This window comes from Nilaparvata lugens, chromosome 3, assembly GCF_014356525.2.
Source record: "Nilaparvata lugens isolate BPH chromosome 3, ASM1435652v1, whole genome shotgun sequence".
NCBI lineage: Eukaryota > Metazoa > Arthropoda > Insecta > Hemiptera > Delphacidae > Nilaparvata > Nilaparvata lugens.
In genome coordinates this window covers 31,640,299-31,654,065 of record NC_052506.1, presented here as the reverse complement: position 1 = coordinate 31,654,065, position 13,767 = coordinate 31,640,299, and the positions used below count along the sequence as shown (strand labels likewise).

The 13,767-nt window shown below is 34.2% G+C and overlaps 1 protein-coding gene across 1 annotated transcript in view; it reads right to left on the bottom strand.

Moving 5' to 3' along the window:
* Positions 1–13,767, bottom strand: part of LOC111057151 (glycine--tRNA ligase) — a 47,928-nt gene that overhangs the window by 25,723 nt on the left and 8,438 nt on the right. The window contains exons 2-3 of the mRNA XM_022344592.2: positions 10,303–10,507; positions 7,736–7,877 (exon numbers count right to left, since the gene is read on the bottom strand). Of these exons, the coding sequence (XP_022200284.2) occupies positions 7,736–7,877; positions 10,303–10,507 (347 nt within the window). The remainder of the gene's footprint in view (positions 1–7,735; positions 7,878–10,302; positions 10,508–13,767) is intronic.

Here is a 13,767-nt window from a genome sequence, read left to right as displayed (position 1 = left end):
TGAATGAAGGAGATACAACAGAAAAAATCATTCAACCTGACCAGCTTAAAACTCCTGAAGAGTAAATACTGTATAATGCTTGCCAATCTTATCTCAAAATCAAAGGCTATAGAACATATCATACTACAGATACAAATAATTCAGCAAGGGGAGGTAGTGCAGTAATTGTGAGAGAAAATATACAACATAATGAAGAGAAGGAATATAAAAAATGGAATCCAAGCTACTGTTATATCACTGGGACTCAGAGGATGCAAAGTGTCATTAGCAGCAATATATAGCCCTCCAACACAGGAAGACTACGTAGAATTCTCTCAAACATATTGGAAGAAGGTTTATCATGGGAGGAGACTTCAATGCAAAAAGTACCCAATGAGGCTTCCGGATAACTACTACAAAGGGTAGAGAACTTTCAAGTGCAATCCATAAATTCAAATGTGAAGCAATATCAAGTGATAGACTTTTCCATCATCAAGGATTTCTCCACAAACTACATCAAGATTTAAGACAGCTCTGACCTGACATCGGAACACTCACCAGTTGTATTCATATTAAGCGAATGTGTAATAGAGCGATAACCAACTCAATTACTTTGCAATAGATACACAAACTTGGAACAATTCAGAATCTTACTTGGTATTGTAGTTCGATGTTTTATCAAAAGGTAGTGTGGTATGATCAGCCCGAATAAACTTTATCAGTTTAAGACCACCGTAGCGTAGCTTGAGTGACGTCTTCAGGCGATGTAGCACGAATCCCAGTATATAAATAAGCAAGATTGAACTGTTCACACAAAATATATTTTTCGCCCCACTTGGATGTAATGAGCTGGTTTTCGTTTGTCATATTGGGCCGAAAGTGATTGTTTTCTGACCAGGCGGTATAGTATATTTCGCACCTAGGGTCGAAAATGTACGTTTCCGGCTCGAGATCGCGGTTTTAAGTTCGAGACGAAGTCGAGAACTTGAAGCGTTCGAGAGCCGGAAAAACATTTTTGCCCGTGTTGCGAACGCTATTTTTCGCCACACAAAAAAAAAAACTTCCCAATATTATAAGAAATTGAAAAATTAATAAAATTCAAACAGCCTATTTTGATAGATTGAATCTTGGTTATGACAACTTTACTGTCAATTAATTTCAATATTACTAATTAATAATTTACAATAGTGACCATATTTTTATACTATAATATTTCGAATAATTGTTGAAATTTTTATAGCTCGCGCTTTGCGCCCGGTGCAATATCTCATGGATAGATGGATGAATAGAATTTTCATTACTATTTTGAAATAATGTGATGAAAAAAATAATATAATTGCATATTTCCAGTTTTGTCTCAAAATATATCTAAAAAATTGATTGAAATTTAAATTATGGTAACTAATATAAAAAATAGCTAATAAAAGTCGAAATTCATCGACAAAAAAAATGTCATTGACCGAGATTCGAACCTAGCTCATGTTTGTTATTCACTGAGATTTGAGTTCTGATGATTTACGCCTTTACGCTCTCAGCCATTCCGTAATGTTGAATGAAGAGGCCTGACTGATAGCACTTAGCATACACGTAATACTGTAAACTAGACTTCTAAAAAGTTTACTTCACTCTAAAAAGCGTACAACCTTTGACTATAGAAGAAGGTTGTTCTTTCTATAGAAGAGGTTCTTTCTCTAGTCAAGGTACAACAGACTTTGGCTCATGACTTATATTTAAAAATTAATATTATTATCTGTTTCACAATAAAATTTTCACTCTGAATTAAGTCAGGTAACGTATGTAGGCTACTATAATAGCGGCATATTTGAAGCCGGGTTGCCGGCATTTTCACAACAAATATTGCTCTGAAATCATAGAGAAAACATTCGAGATTCAATCTTGAGTGGGCCTAATGTTTTCTCCATATGGTTTAATATTAAAGAAAATATCTAAAGTTATAATAATGAATTACGGAAAAATTACTAGGAATTTTTTAGTCAAGGCTGAGTTTCACCAGTAGGCTTACCTTAAACTTCAGATCTCTGCTGTATTTTCTTGTTATTATAGTTGATTGTATTGCATTAAGAAGTGGAATTCGATAATAAAAAAAACAATTATTACTCTACCTCACTTTTAAATATTGATACAATTATTGTACTTTGATTTCAAATTCGATTCTTCACTTTTAAATACTTGCGATACGTACCTTTCTGACAATGGACAATGCAGCCATTGTATTCATTGTTTGATATCAAAAAAACAATAATATTAATTATGAAACAGTAATTTAAAAATATATTATAGACATAATACCGCGATTCACGATACATAATTATATAGATTATACAGTCGTTATGAGATTATCTCTCTATGATTTTTGTGAGATCGGACACGATCAGCTGTATTCAAGGTCATTTTACAGCCCTAGGGCCGTAAAGTTTTACCGGCCTGGTCGGAAAACAATCACTTTCGGCCTCCATATGACGAACGTAAACCAGCTCATTAATCAAGTGTGGCGAAATAGTATATTTCGCACCTAGGGCCGAAAATGAGACTTTTCTGGCTCGAAATAGGTTTTCAAGTCCGAGGCCGTAGGCCGAGGACTAGAAAAGATTGAGAGCCAGAAACACATTTTTGCCCATGGTGAGAACGTTATTTTTCGCACACAGAAAAATAAACAATATAAATATGAGAATAATTTATTGTTTATTAGGCACTTCCGAAAGCAAAGGAAGGTCATAGCTCTAGCAAATCTGAGGTAATCTGAATATCAGGAAATTGTCGAAGTTTTTTTTTTTTTTTTTTTAAGATTACGTCCTAAATACTCCAGTCATGGAGTATAAGACAAGTCATGTTATTACATAATAATTCTAACACTAAGTAGTTCAACCTAGTTTAGGTTTGAAAGGAATTCTTGTACACTATAAAAAGCTCTATCAACTAAATATTTTTTAATTTGTTTTTTGAAAATCTTCAAATCATCATTACTTTTCAAGATTTGAGGTAGCTTGTTATAAAATTTCCTACCAATATAATCTGGTTTTTGTTCAAATAACCTACTATTGTGACCCATTATATGATAATCTGCTCTGTTTCGCGTATTATACTCATGAACATCTGAATTCTGGATCACACCACTCGTTTTCACATGCATTACAACTTCATATACATACAAAGATGGCACAGTTAATAGACCAAGCTTTTTAAATAAAGGCCTACAAGAGTCTAACCTATTCACTTTCTCTATACATCTGAGTGCCTTCTTTTGAATCTTAAACACCTGTCCATATTTTGTTGAGATGAATTACCCCATACTAAAATAGCATACCTAATATGAGATAGTATAAGTCCATGGTAAGCAGTTAACAGTAGTTTTTTATCATTCAGCCTAGCAAGCTGCCGCAGGACAAATACCCCAGATGATATCTTATTACATATCCTCTCAATGTAAGGATGCCATGTTAATTTCCTGTCCAATAAAATTCCAAGAATGCTACTTTCTCTTCTTGGTCTAATTCATTTTCCTCTACAAACACATTTATTTCTCTATCCTCTACTGAATTATATTTACTTTTGAATTGTAGGAATTGACATTTCTTACTATTTATTGTTAATTGCCTTTGCTTCAAGAATTGGACAATTGACTGTACTCCAGTAAAAGCATTTATTTCTAGACTATCTAATAAATAATTGTTAAAGATAAGCGATGTGTCATCAGCAAACAACAGAGCTCTGTGATCTTTTAACTCTTTTGGTAATTGGTTCACATACAACAGAAACAGTAAGGGACCCAGAATTGAGCCTTGAGGTACTCCAGCCTGGACCTCCAGTTTTTGAGATTTAATTTTTACTATTTCATTCCCATCCACCTTGGTAAGCTCAACACACTGGTTTCTACCTATGAGATATGATTCAAACCATTTTAGTTCTATACCATTCACACCTACAGTTTTTAGTATTTCCAATAATATTCTATGGTTCACACAATCAAAAGCTTTGGATAAATCAAGAAATATTGCGGCTGCCTTCTCACCTGAATCTATTATATCTATTAGTCTTTCAACAAGGGATACTATTGCAGTCTTAGTAGATTTCCCTTTCTGGAACCCATGCTGTTCATCACATATGAAATTAATTTCTTCCAGGTGCATCAATAGCCTATTTAAAACTACTCTTTCAAAAATTTTACTTATTACATTTAGAATACTAATGGGTCTATAATTTTCAACTCTTTCAGAATCACCGCTCTTGAAAATTGGCAAAATTTTTCCTTGTTTCAGATCATCAGGGAAAATACCCTGCTCTAGTGAAGTATTAAGGAGATGCAATAAAGGGTCCAGTAATTCATTTTCACATTCTTTTAAAATTTTGCTTGAGACCCCATCCAATCCTACTGTTTTTTGTTATTCAAATTTTTTATTATTCTTGACAACTCATCTCTTGATAATGGATGAAATTTAAATACCTTTTCAATTGGCTCAGCATTTAATGTAGTTGTATTATAAGTATTAGTGTTCAGTGACTTTTGGAGATTATATGCAACCTGTTGATAATACTTATTGAAAAAGTTACAAATGTCTATACTATCATCCATATAATTTCCATGTTCATCGATTATCCTAGGGACATTAGTAACTGTATCTTTTTGAGCTGCTCTCCTATTTCTATTAATTACCTCCCAAACAGCAGAGTTAAAATTGGTACTAGTTGTTAATATTTCAGCTGTTTTCTTACACTTAGCTTTCCTCACTTCTTTTGCATAGTTTTTCTTTAGACATTTGTATTTGACTTCACTCGGAACATCCCTCACTAATTTAAATTCCTCATAAGCTTCCCTAACAATATTTCTTTGAGTAAGAATATCTTCAGTTATCCATTCATCTACTTTGTTTAATTTACTTTTTACTTTGACTTTTTTTATTGGACAGCATACACTAATGTGAAATCTTAGAGTATCAATGAATTGCTTATATTTGTAATTTAGGTTACAACTGTTATAAACACTACTCCAATTTTCTTGAAGCAGTTCCTGCTTCAAACAATTTATATTTCCTAGCTCATATTGCTGAATTTCTTTCACAAAAGTTTTTTTCTGCTTGGATTCTGGCCCTGCAACTTAACATCTAAAATTTGATAGTTATGATCTGATAGATCTGAGCTACCTAACCTGACATTACAACCTTCTATATTTGTGAGGATATTATCAATAATTGTCTGTGAAGTTCGAGTTACTCTTGTATATTCGTGGACCTTAATTTCTAAATTATTCATATTAATAATATCTCTAATATCCTCTGTCATTTTATCCTGCCTGGCAAAATCGGTATTGAAATCTCCTACTACTATAACATTTGTGAAACGAGCGGTTGTAATTTCCAAAAGTGTATGGAGCAGCTCACAAAATTTTTGCCAGTCTCCATTTGGTGACCTATAGATACCTAACACTGCTACCTCAAATCGATCATCAATTTTTAACCTTAGTCCCGTCACCTCTAAATCCATCTCAACAGAAAATCTCTTAACAAAATCCAGTTCATAAGTTTGGGTATGTTTAGCATTGCTAGTGAATATACATACACCACCACTTCTATGAGCTATTCTACAAAATTCTGATCTCAGTGAATAGCCTGGAATCCTAACTTGATTTATTTCCTTTATTTTTAAGCCATGCTCTGTGAAAATAACAATGTCAGGATCCTCCTGTTTAAGAAATACTTCTAATCTGTCAATTTTGTTGCGAAGATACTGAATATTTTGATGATAAATACTAAAAACCTTACCATCTTGTGCTACTCTATCTCTAGCATTTGTAGCTATTTCCCTTCCCTGTTTTGAGCCAATTTACTAAAAAATCGTTATTTGTTTTTTTGACTGTTTTTAAACCAGAGGATTGCAAACGGCTTTCAATCAGCTCTGCCAATCTATTACAAAAGATTACTTTGCCAGATCGATTTAGATGCAACCCATGATTAGTGAAGTTATGTCTTTTCAGCCTTTCATTTAGAAAACAAATCCCCAGTTGTTTAGAATTCTTATTTTTTAGGCTGTTGATTGTATTATGGATTGATTTGTTTGTCGAATTGATTGCTTCATTTAATTCTGGCCTATCAAACCTATTAGGAATAGTACTTATTATTAAGTTTGTTTTTTTGCTGAGTGGCACAATTTCCTTGATTTTTTCTGTTACTTGAGGAAGATGATTCAAGTTAGGTTCATTTATATTATTTGAGCCACCCAGTACAATTAGATAGTCATTTTCATCAAAGTCTTTAGTTTGTTCCCTAGCTGACTCTACAACTGCATTAATTGATGCACTTGGCTTGAAAAAACATTGGACATCAAATTTATTTTTCAATCTTTTATCAAGGAGATCACTGCAATCACGTCCATGACTGGACGTCAGTAGCAGAACTCTCCCTTTCCTATCTTTATTTCCCTCAGCTATATTTTTGGTTGCTGTCTTCAAAACCTCACTGTACGTTTTATTTCGACCATTTTCAGAGCATTTCCCATCATTTAGGTTAGATTCTATTTTTTTGCATTTGGACGGAGGTTCTATCATACATTTAGTATTATCAAATTTAGATTTTAGTTTCTTTATTTCCTCCGACATTAGACTACATTGATTTTTTAGATTTAGTATTTCTTTTTTATGGTCTTCATCTTGTAATTTTATAATCAGTTCCAAAGATTTAATTTCTTCTACCATCCCTAACCTTTCTTCCTCAGACGTTTTTAGAGTTACTTCTAATTGGTTTTTTAAATTAGTGTGGCTACTTTGTAGTTGAGCAACTTTTTCGGCTAAAGTAGTTTGAGGAACTGGGGTTTTTGGTTTTGGCGTTTTTGAATTTTGGTTTTGGGAACGCGTAAGTACTCCCGCTATGTTTACATTTCTATTAATAACCTTCGGTGTTCTACTTGAGCTCATCTTCCTATCTAAGAAATTATATTACTTGCAATAATAATAATTGATTTATAAATGATAGGATTTTAATTTGGTTATAATTTTAGTCAAGTAAACTATCTATGTTTATTTTTAAATCTCGAAAACCTAACCTCAAAATAACCTCTAAACGATGTTTGGCTTATAAAATAGAATTAAGAATTAAAATCTAAAACAAAATGTTGAAACATGTTGCGAGTAAAAAATTTTAAAAAGGGTACTTTGATTTTTTATTTTTATTTCTTGATGGATAAATTTATCTTGCACATGCTATCAACGTATAAAACGGTCCAAAATTATGTATACAATAATTGACAGTGAACTTAAACGGAGCAAAATAACGTACAGCTATGAATCTTACTTGGTATTGTAGTTCAATGTTTTATCAAAAGGTAGTGTGGTATGATCAGCCCAAATAAACTTTATCAGTTTAAGACCATCGTAGCGTAGCTTGAGTGACGTCTTCAGGCGATGTAGCACGAATCCCAGTATATAAATAAGCAAGATATGAACTGTTCACAACAAAATATATTTTTTCATTCTTTTAGTATTTCACCACTGAGCTACGGAGCGACGGCTTCGCTGGAATACGTAGAATTGGCTATGAGTTTCATGTAGCTTCAGAGATGCGACGCGATGCTAAGCCGGTTTTAAATGATTGATCAACATTGGGAGATTCGTCCTTTAAAAGTAGTCGCTCAAGCTGCATACGGCGATCTGAAACGGCCTGCGATTCCAATATATTCACTGTAAAAGAGTGTATACATTTTTGAGCACTCTGTACAAATCAAAGATGAATGAGATGAAGGTTCTTACTTCAGAACAGGTTCTGGTGTCAGAATAGAGCAATCGACTTCTAGCATGTGCTCTTCAAGTATGAAAAATTTTCTCCAAGCATTCAACATATTGGCTTTAAGAGCACATCCCATTGGACCAAAGTCATATTGACCACTTATTCCTGTAAATAAAAATATACCAAACTTACAGAAAACAATAAGACAATACGTATTAAGCAGAACATATTAAAAACACTTTTACTGAGTTGCATTAACTGAGGTCAGTGCTATGCAGGTATAGTCAACAGTTTCGAAATAGTTGATCTCAATAATTTATTCGTGTTGATGCAAACAAGTCTTTAAGAAAGGAAGAGGCTTTATATTGAGTTATAAATCACTAAAATATAAATATAAGTATTATGCTAGTACACCAGACCATAGGTTAAAACTATCACATTATTATTGAAACTTTATGAGAAAGAACATAGATCGCGAAAAACGAACTGGCGAAAAAGACTGCTGAGCCGTCGTAATAATTATATTAATTGTAATGAATGGAGACTAGTTAAACCTTCGACTTTCTTAGTTCCAGAATAAGAAAAAGTTGAAGATAGCTGCAATGCGTCACCACCACCACCAATCACCATGAATGAAGGAGATACAACAGAAAAAATCATTCAACCTGACCAGCTTAAAACTCCTGAAGAGTAAATACTGTATAATGCTTGCCAATCTTATCTCAAAATCAAAGGCTATAGAACATATCATACTACAGATACAAATAATTCAGCAAGGGGAGGTAGTGCAGTAATTGTGAGAGAAAATATACAACATAATGAAGAGAAGGAATATAAAAAATGGAATCCAAGCTACTGTTATATCACTGGGACTCAGAGGATGCAAAGTGTCATTAGCAGCAATATATAGCCCTCCCTCCAACACAGGAAGACTACGTAGAATTCTCTCAAATATATTGGAAGAAGGTTTATCATGGGAGGAGACTTCAATGCAAAAAGTACCCAATGAGGCTTCCGGATAACTACTACAAAGGGTAGAGAATTTTTAAGTGCAATCCATAAATTCAAATGTGAAGCAATATCAAGTGATAGACTTTTCCATCATCAAGGATTTCTCCACAAACTACATCAAGATTTAAGACAGCTGTGACCTGACATCGGAACACTCACCAGTTGTATTCATATTAAGCGAATGTGTAATAGAGCGATAACCAACTCAATTACTTTGCAATAGATACACAAACTTGGAACAATTCAGACTCTTACTGGAGTAAAGCATAGATATCAATGTACAACAAATGGAGATCAGCTTGAAGCGGAAATAGAAAATTTTGTGACATCTATTTAGCAAGCAGCCAGGGCATGTACACCGGAAATAAAAATGAGGACTCAAGGCAACAAATATCCTTCTGGAATAAAAAAATATTTTATTACAGAAAAGAAGAGACAAGATTATGCTGAGCAACTGATGCTGCTGAAAACAAGACATACATACACAAGACAATAGGTTCTACAAGAGATATTCAGTGAAATTTTTTATATCGACCTTAGTTTTTTTAGATATATCAATTTTTGGATATTCTTGAAGAACGTCAATAATTAGAAAATAATCGTTGAAAAACTAATTCTAAGGTTGAAAAGAGGAAGAAATTCCCAATAAGATTCTTTTAATTAGGTTCTTTGTTTGACGTTTTAGAACTTTTTATGCGCTCAAAGTTGGAAAAAGTACATTCGTAGAGATCAAATCCATATTTCAAACAGTTTTAACGCTTATAAAAAGTTCAAAAACGTCGAAAATTATATGAATCTTATTAGAAATGTCTTCCTTTTTCTAACCATATCCTGAGAATTGGACTTTTGACTGAAAGTTTTCTAGTTATTGACGGTTTTCAAAAATATTGAATAGCCAAAGTATCTCAAAAACTAGTCGAACATTTAACTGGACATTTTTAGTTGCAAATTTCATGAAGCATCTATTATCTTCGGATATTACACCTGATGTGGGACATCCTCTATGTTGCAATATGTAAGTGTATGTTTGGGAAATCAGTTTTTTTTAATTTTCATTGCAATTTAGTCTCAAAAGACTAATGAACATTTTTTTCCTAATATAATAATGAGTTAAATATAATTAAGAAAGTTCTAATAATACTAATAAGGTATTCTCATCAGGACTACTACTTCTAGTAATTAACTTGGCCAAACTGGAAGGGTTTGGTCCACTTCAATCTGCACAGCATATGTGTGTTGTCAAGACGCTGAGCGACATCTTCATTTTCATGCCATTGGATCCTATCTGCATCATGCGTGCGAGCGCCAAATTTTGTTGCAACGAACTCTACCTCAAGATCCTGACGAGCAGGACACATCCTGACACATTAGTAAATGTACTTTTTTCAATTTCAAGGGCACATTAATAGTTCAAAAACATCAAACAAAGGAACAAATCATATGAATCTTATTGGAAATTGCTTATGTAACATTGTGGTCATCACCATTCAACTCGGAGAATACTTTCAAAGCCATATACATACAGTATTTTTTGTCACCGATAACTTAGGAAATTGTTAAATTACTGAAGAATACAAACCTCCATAGATTGCGAAGGACTGGTCGAAGAAGAAACGTCTCTTAAGCAAATCCTCCATTTTAGCTCGATCAAAGGTGGCAGCAGCCGGAGCCAACTCAAGCTCTTTGTCTTCAAGAACCTTTTTCCTCACTTTCAATTCAGCTACTGCTTTTTTAATTTCGATTTCCGTTGCCCCATCGGCTTTCAGTGATCGAACTAAGTCACCCTGGAAAACATGTAGATAGTTGGTAAGGTGCCTCACTGACACATAACATAATATAGAATTTTAATCCTATAACCAAATCCATGGATTATCCTCTATAATTTCTATCCTATTAATGAAATAAAGAATTAAAATCAACATTTACAGGAAAGGAAATACGTGTTTTAAGCATAATCAGTTCTAAAACTACTAAATTTATTGGCTTGGGAGTTTGCATGGAGATTGTGAAAAGAATTTATCAAAGAGGTTATAGGCCTATTTTTATGTTTATTAGTAAATCAATTATACAGATGGAAATTAATGAAAATTGAATTTATTCAAATGCTAATTAATGAATAATTATTATTAAACGAAAATCCTAATTAAATGCAATCTCCTCTAATCACCTCTAAGACTCCTGCTACTGCAAATATTGACAACAGGGTTGACAGCTAGATGGAAATTCGATGAGAGCTACTATCCTAAAATTATTTAACAGACCGGGAATCGAACCCGGTACCTCCTAATTGCTAGTCAGGTATGCTTATCCTTACACCAAACTGACAATCTTTGGATAACAGCGCTCATTTCATACGAAGCCAAGATCGAGATGGGTGGCAGTTTAAGCGAATTTAAAAAACACTGTATTGCCTCCTCATTCAGGGAGTAAAGCGGCAGGTTCACAAGCTTTGCCCGAAGCACCCTCTCAAATATCTTCACTTCCTGCACACGGAGACTCACCGGCATCCTGTTGAATATTTTTAATTAATTTCTCAAGTTCAGCATTAGTTTTTCTTCACCCTTCTTCTACGGGACCATAAACTTTTCTAAGCACCTTTCGTTCAAATAATTGTTACTGTCTTCCTTATTTAAAGTCCACGATATCTCAATTGTGGTCAGCTATTAAGTTTTCTTTGACCTCTGCAGGATTGCGACCTGATGATTTTAATACAGAAGATTCAATAATTATTTATAACGTAATTCTGGATGTGGTGGCAATGTGTGTCAGTATCCTACAATAAATTTTACAGATAGCACAAAATTACTTTAGAAATAATCATGGGTAAGCATATGAAATGGAGAGAGCAAATTTCTTATGTTCAAAATTGAGAAAAACTTTATAGATTATAATATAATACCTATTATGTCTATGAAAAAAATTTAAAGTTATTTCAAGTTTGGGCAATTAATAAACATACTTCTAGGACGCCCACTTATAAGTCATTCAGGCTTTATTCAAGTATTTGTTAAATATAGCCTATTGTTAATTTTAAAAAATCAACTTTCTACCATTTTTGTTCAGCTAGTCCTTCGAAATCGACAACAATGTAATACCGTACATGGTTTAACTCGTCTCATCTATATGATAAAGAGAGAGTAGGGTTGTGTTTGTTTGTGTGTTCGTTTGTTTGCATCAAAACATGTCAACTTGTGGATGACATACCGGAAAAACGGGAATGATTTAGATCTCCAAATTTTGCATTTCAAGGATAATATAAAAGGAAAAAGGAGCCTCCTTCATACACCAATATTAGAGTAAAAATCAGACTATAGAATTAATTATTCATCATAAATCAGCTGACAAGTGGTAGGTCCAGAAAGTAAGTTCCATTTGGTAATAAAATTAAATTGTGTACAGATACAGAAAATTTATTTATTGCACCAAATTCTACAACTCTTAAACTACTTTTCCACATAACTACAGAAATTTTGCAGACATTTGTCATAGCATGGCACAAGTTTTTGTAAACCTTCTTCATAGAAATTTGCCGCTTGTGTCTTCAACCAGTTGGAAACAGTTTCTTTCAGCTCGTTGTCATTGTTAAAGTGTTAACCGCCAAGGAAAGACTTGAGATGTAAGAACAGATGAAAGACGCTAGGAGCGAGGTCAGGATGGTCAAACACGTTCCAGCCAAATCCCTTTAGGAGGTTTTTCTTCACATTTGCAGTGTGTGGTCGTGCGTTGTCGTGAAGAAAAACAACACCTTTTGGCAGCGAGGGGTCAAGATTTGCTTCTGCTTAACCTTTGCTGGGGATGAAGTGTGCCTCCATTCCATTGATTGCCGCTTACTTTCAGGAGTGTCGTAAGAAACCCAAGTTTCATCTCCTGTGAATATCTGTGTCAGACATTCTTCGCCGCTTTCAGCATAATGGGTCAAAAACTGAAGTGCACAACCCATCCGTTTTGTTTTGTGTTGCTCAGTAAGAATCTTTGGTACCCAACGTGAGCAAAGTTTACAAAATTTCAGTCTTCCGGTAACAATTTCATGCATTAGTGATCATGAAATTTGGGGAAATTCCATCTCGAGAGCACTAATTGTAAACCTTCGGTTTTCATGGATCTTGTCATCAATCGCGTGAACCAGTTCTTCTGTAACCAAAGATGGACGCCCACTTTGTTCTTCATCGTGCACATCACTACGTCCGTCATTGAACTGTCGGACCCATCTTCTCACCATTGAATCACTCATCGCACTTTGTCCATAAACATCGCAAATTTGCCGATAAATTTCACTTGGTTTCACTTTCCTTGCATTCAGAAAACGAATCACAGACCTGATTTCACAAGCGGCGGGATTTTCAATCAACACTGACATTGTAAACAAGCACAACAAAGCGTACGTGGCTGACAGCGATCTCCAAATGGCGCACGTTTCTTCTCCTTGATACAGAGCGTCTACCGTGCATGTGCGGAACTGTGATCGCAGCGCTGCAGTGGATATAAATTGAAACGGAACTTACTTTCTGGACGTACTATTTCCATAAGGTCTATAGTTTCAATCATGTGCTTGTGGATGAGAATACTGCGTGATGTCTACTGTTCACAGAACTACTAGTAAATATTTCCATTTTCACAAACTCTGTATAACTGGTAGTTCTGTGAACAGTAGACCTCGCGCTCAGTAAGTTACATTGACCTGTTGTTATATTTTTTCAAAAATTAATAAATAATTTATCAATTTAAAATGTCTAGAAAAAATCCTAAATGAACATAGAGCTTTCTGTCCTATCATACCGTGACGTGTCGTCCCGGAATGTGAGTGTGAGCGCTGTTATCAGGTCTGGCTGCAACTGTCTACAACGTTGATGGAAAGATTTTTCAAGATGTTCGATGTTTTTGAACAGGTAGTATTATTGACCGAGCGAAGTGAGGTCTAAGATTCAAGTCGACGGTTTGGCATTTCTCTTAATGTTTAAATGTTTGAATGTTTAAATGTTTATATGTTTATATGTTGCGCATTTACGGCGAAACGCGGTAATAGATTTTCATGAAATTTGACAGG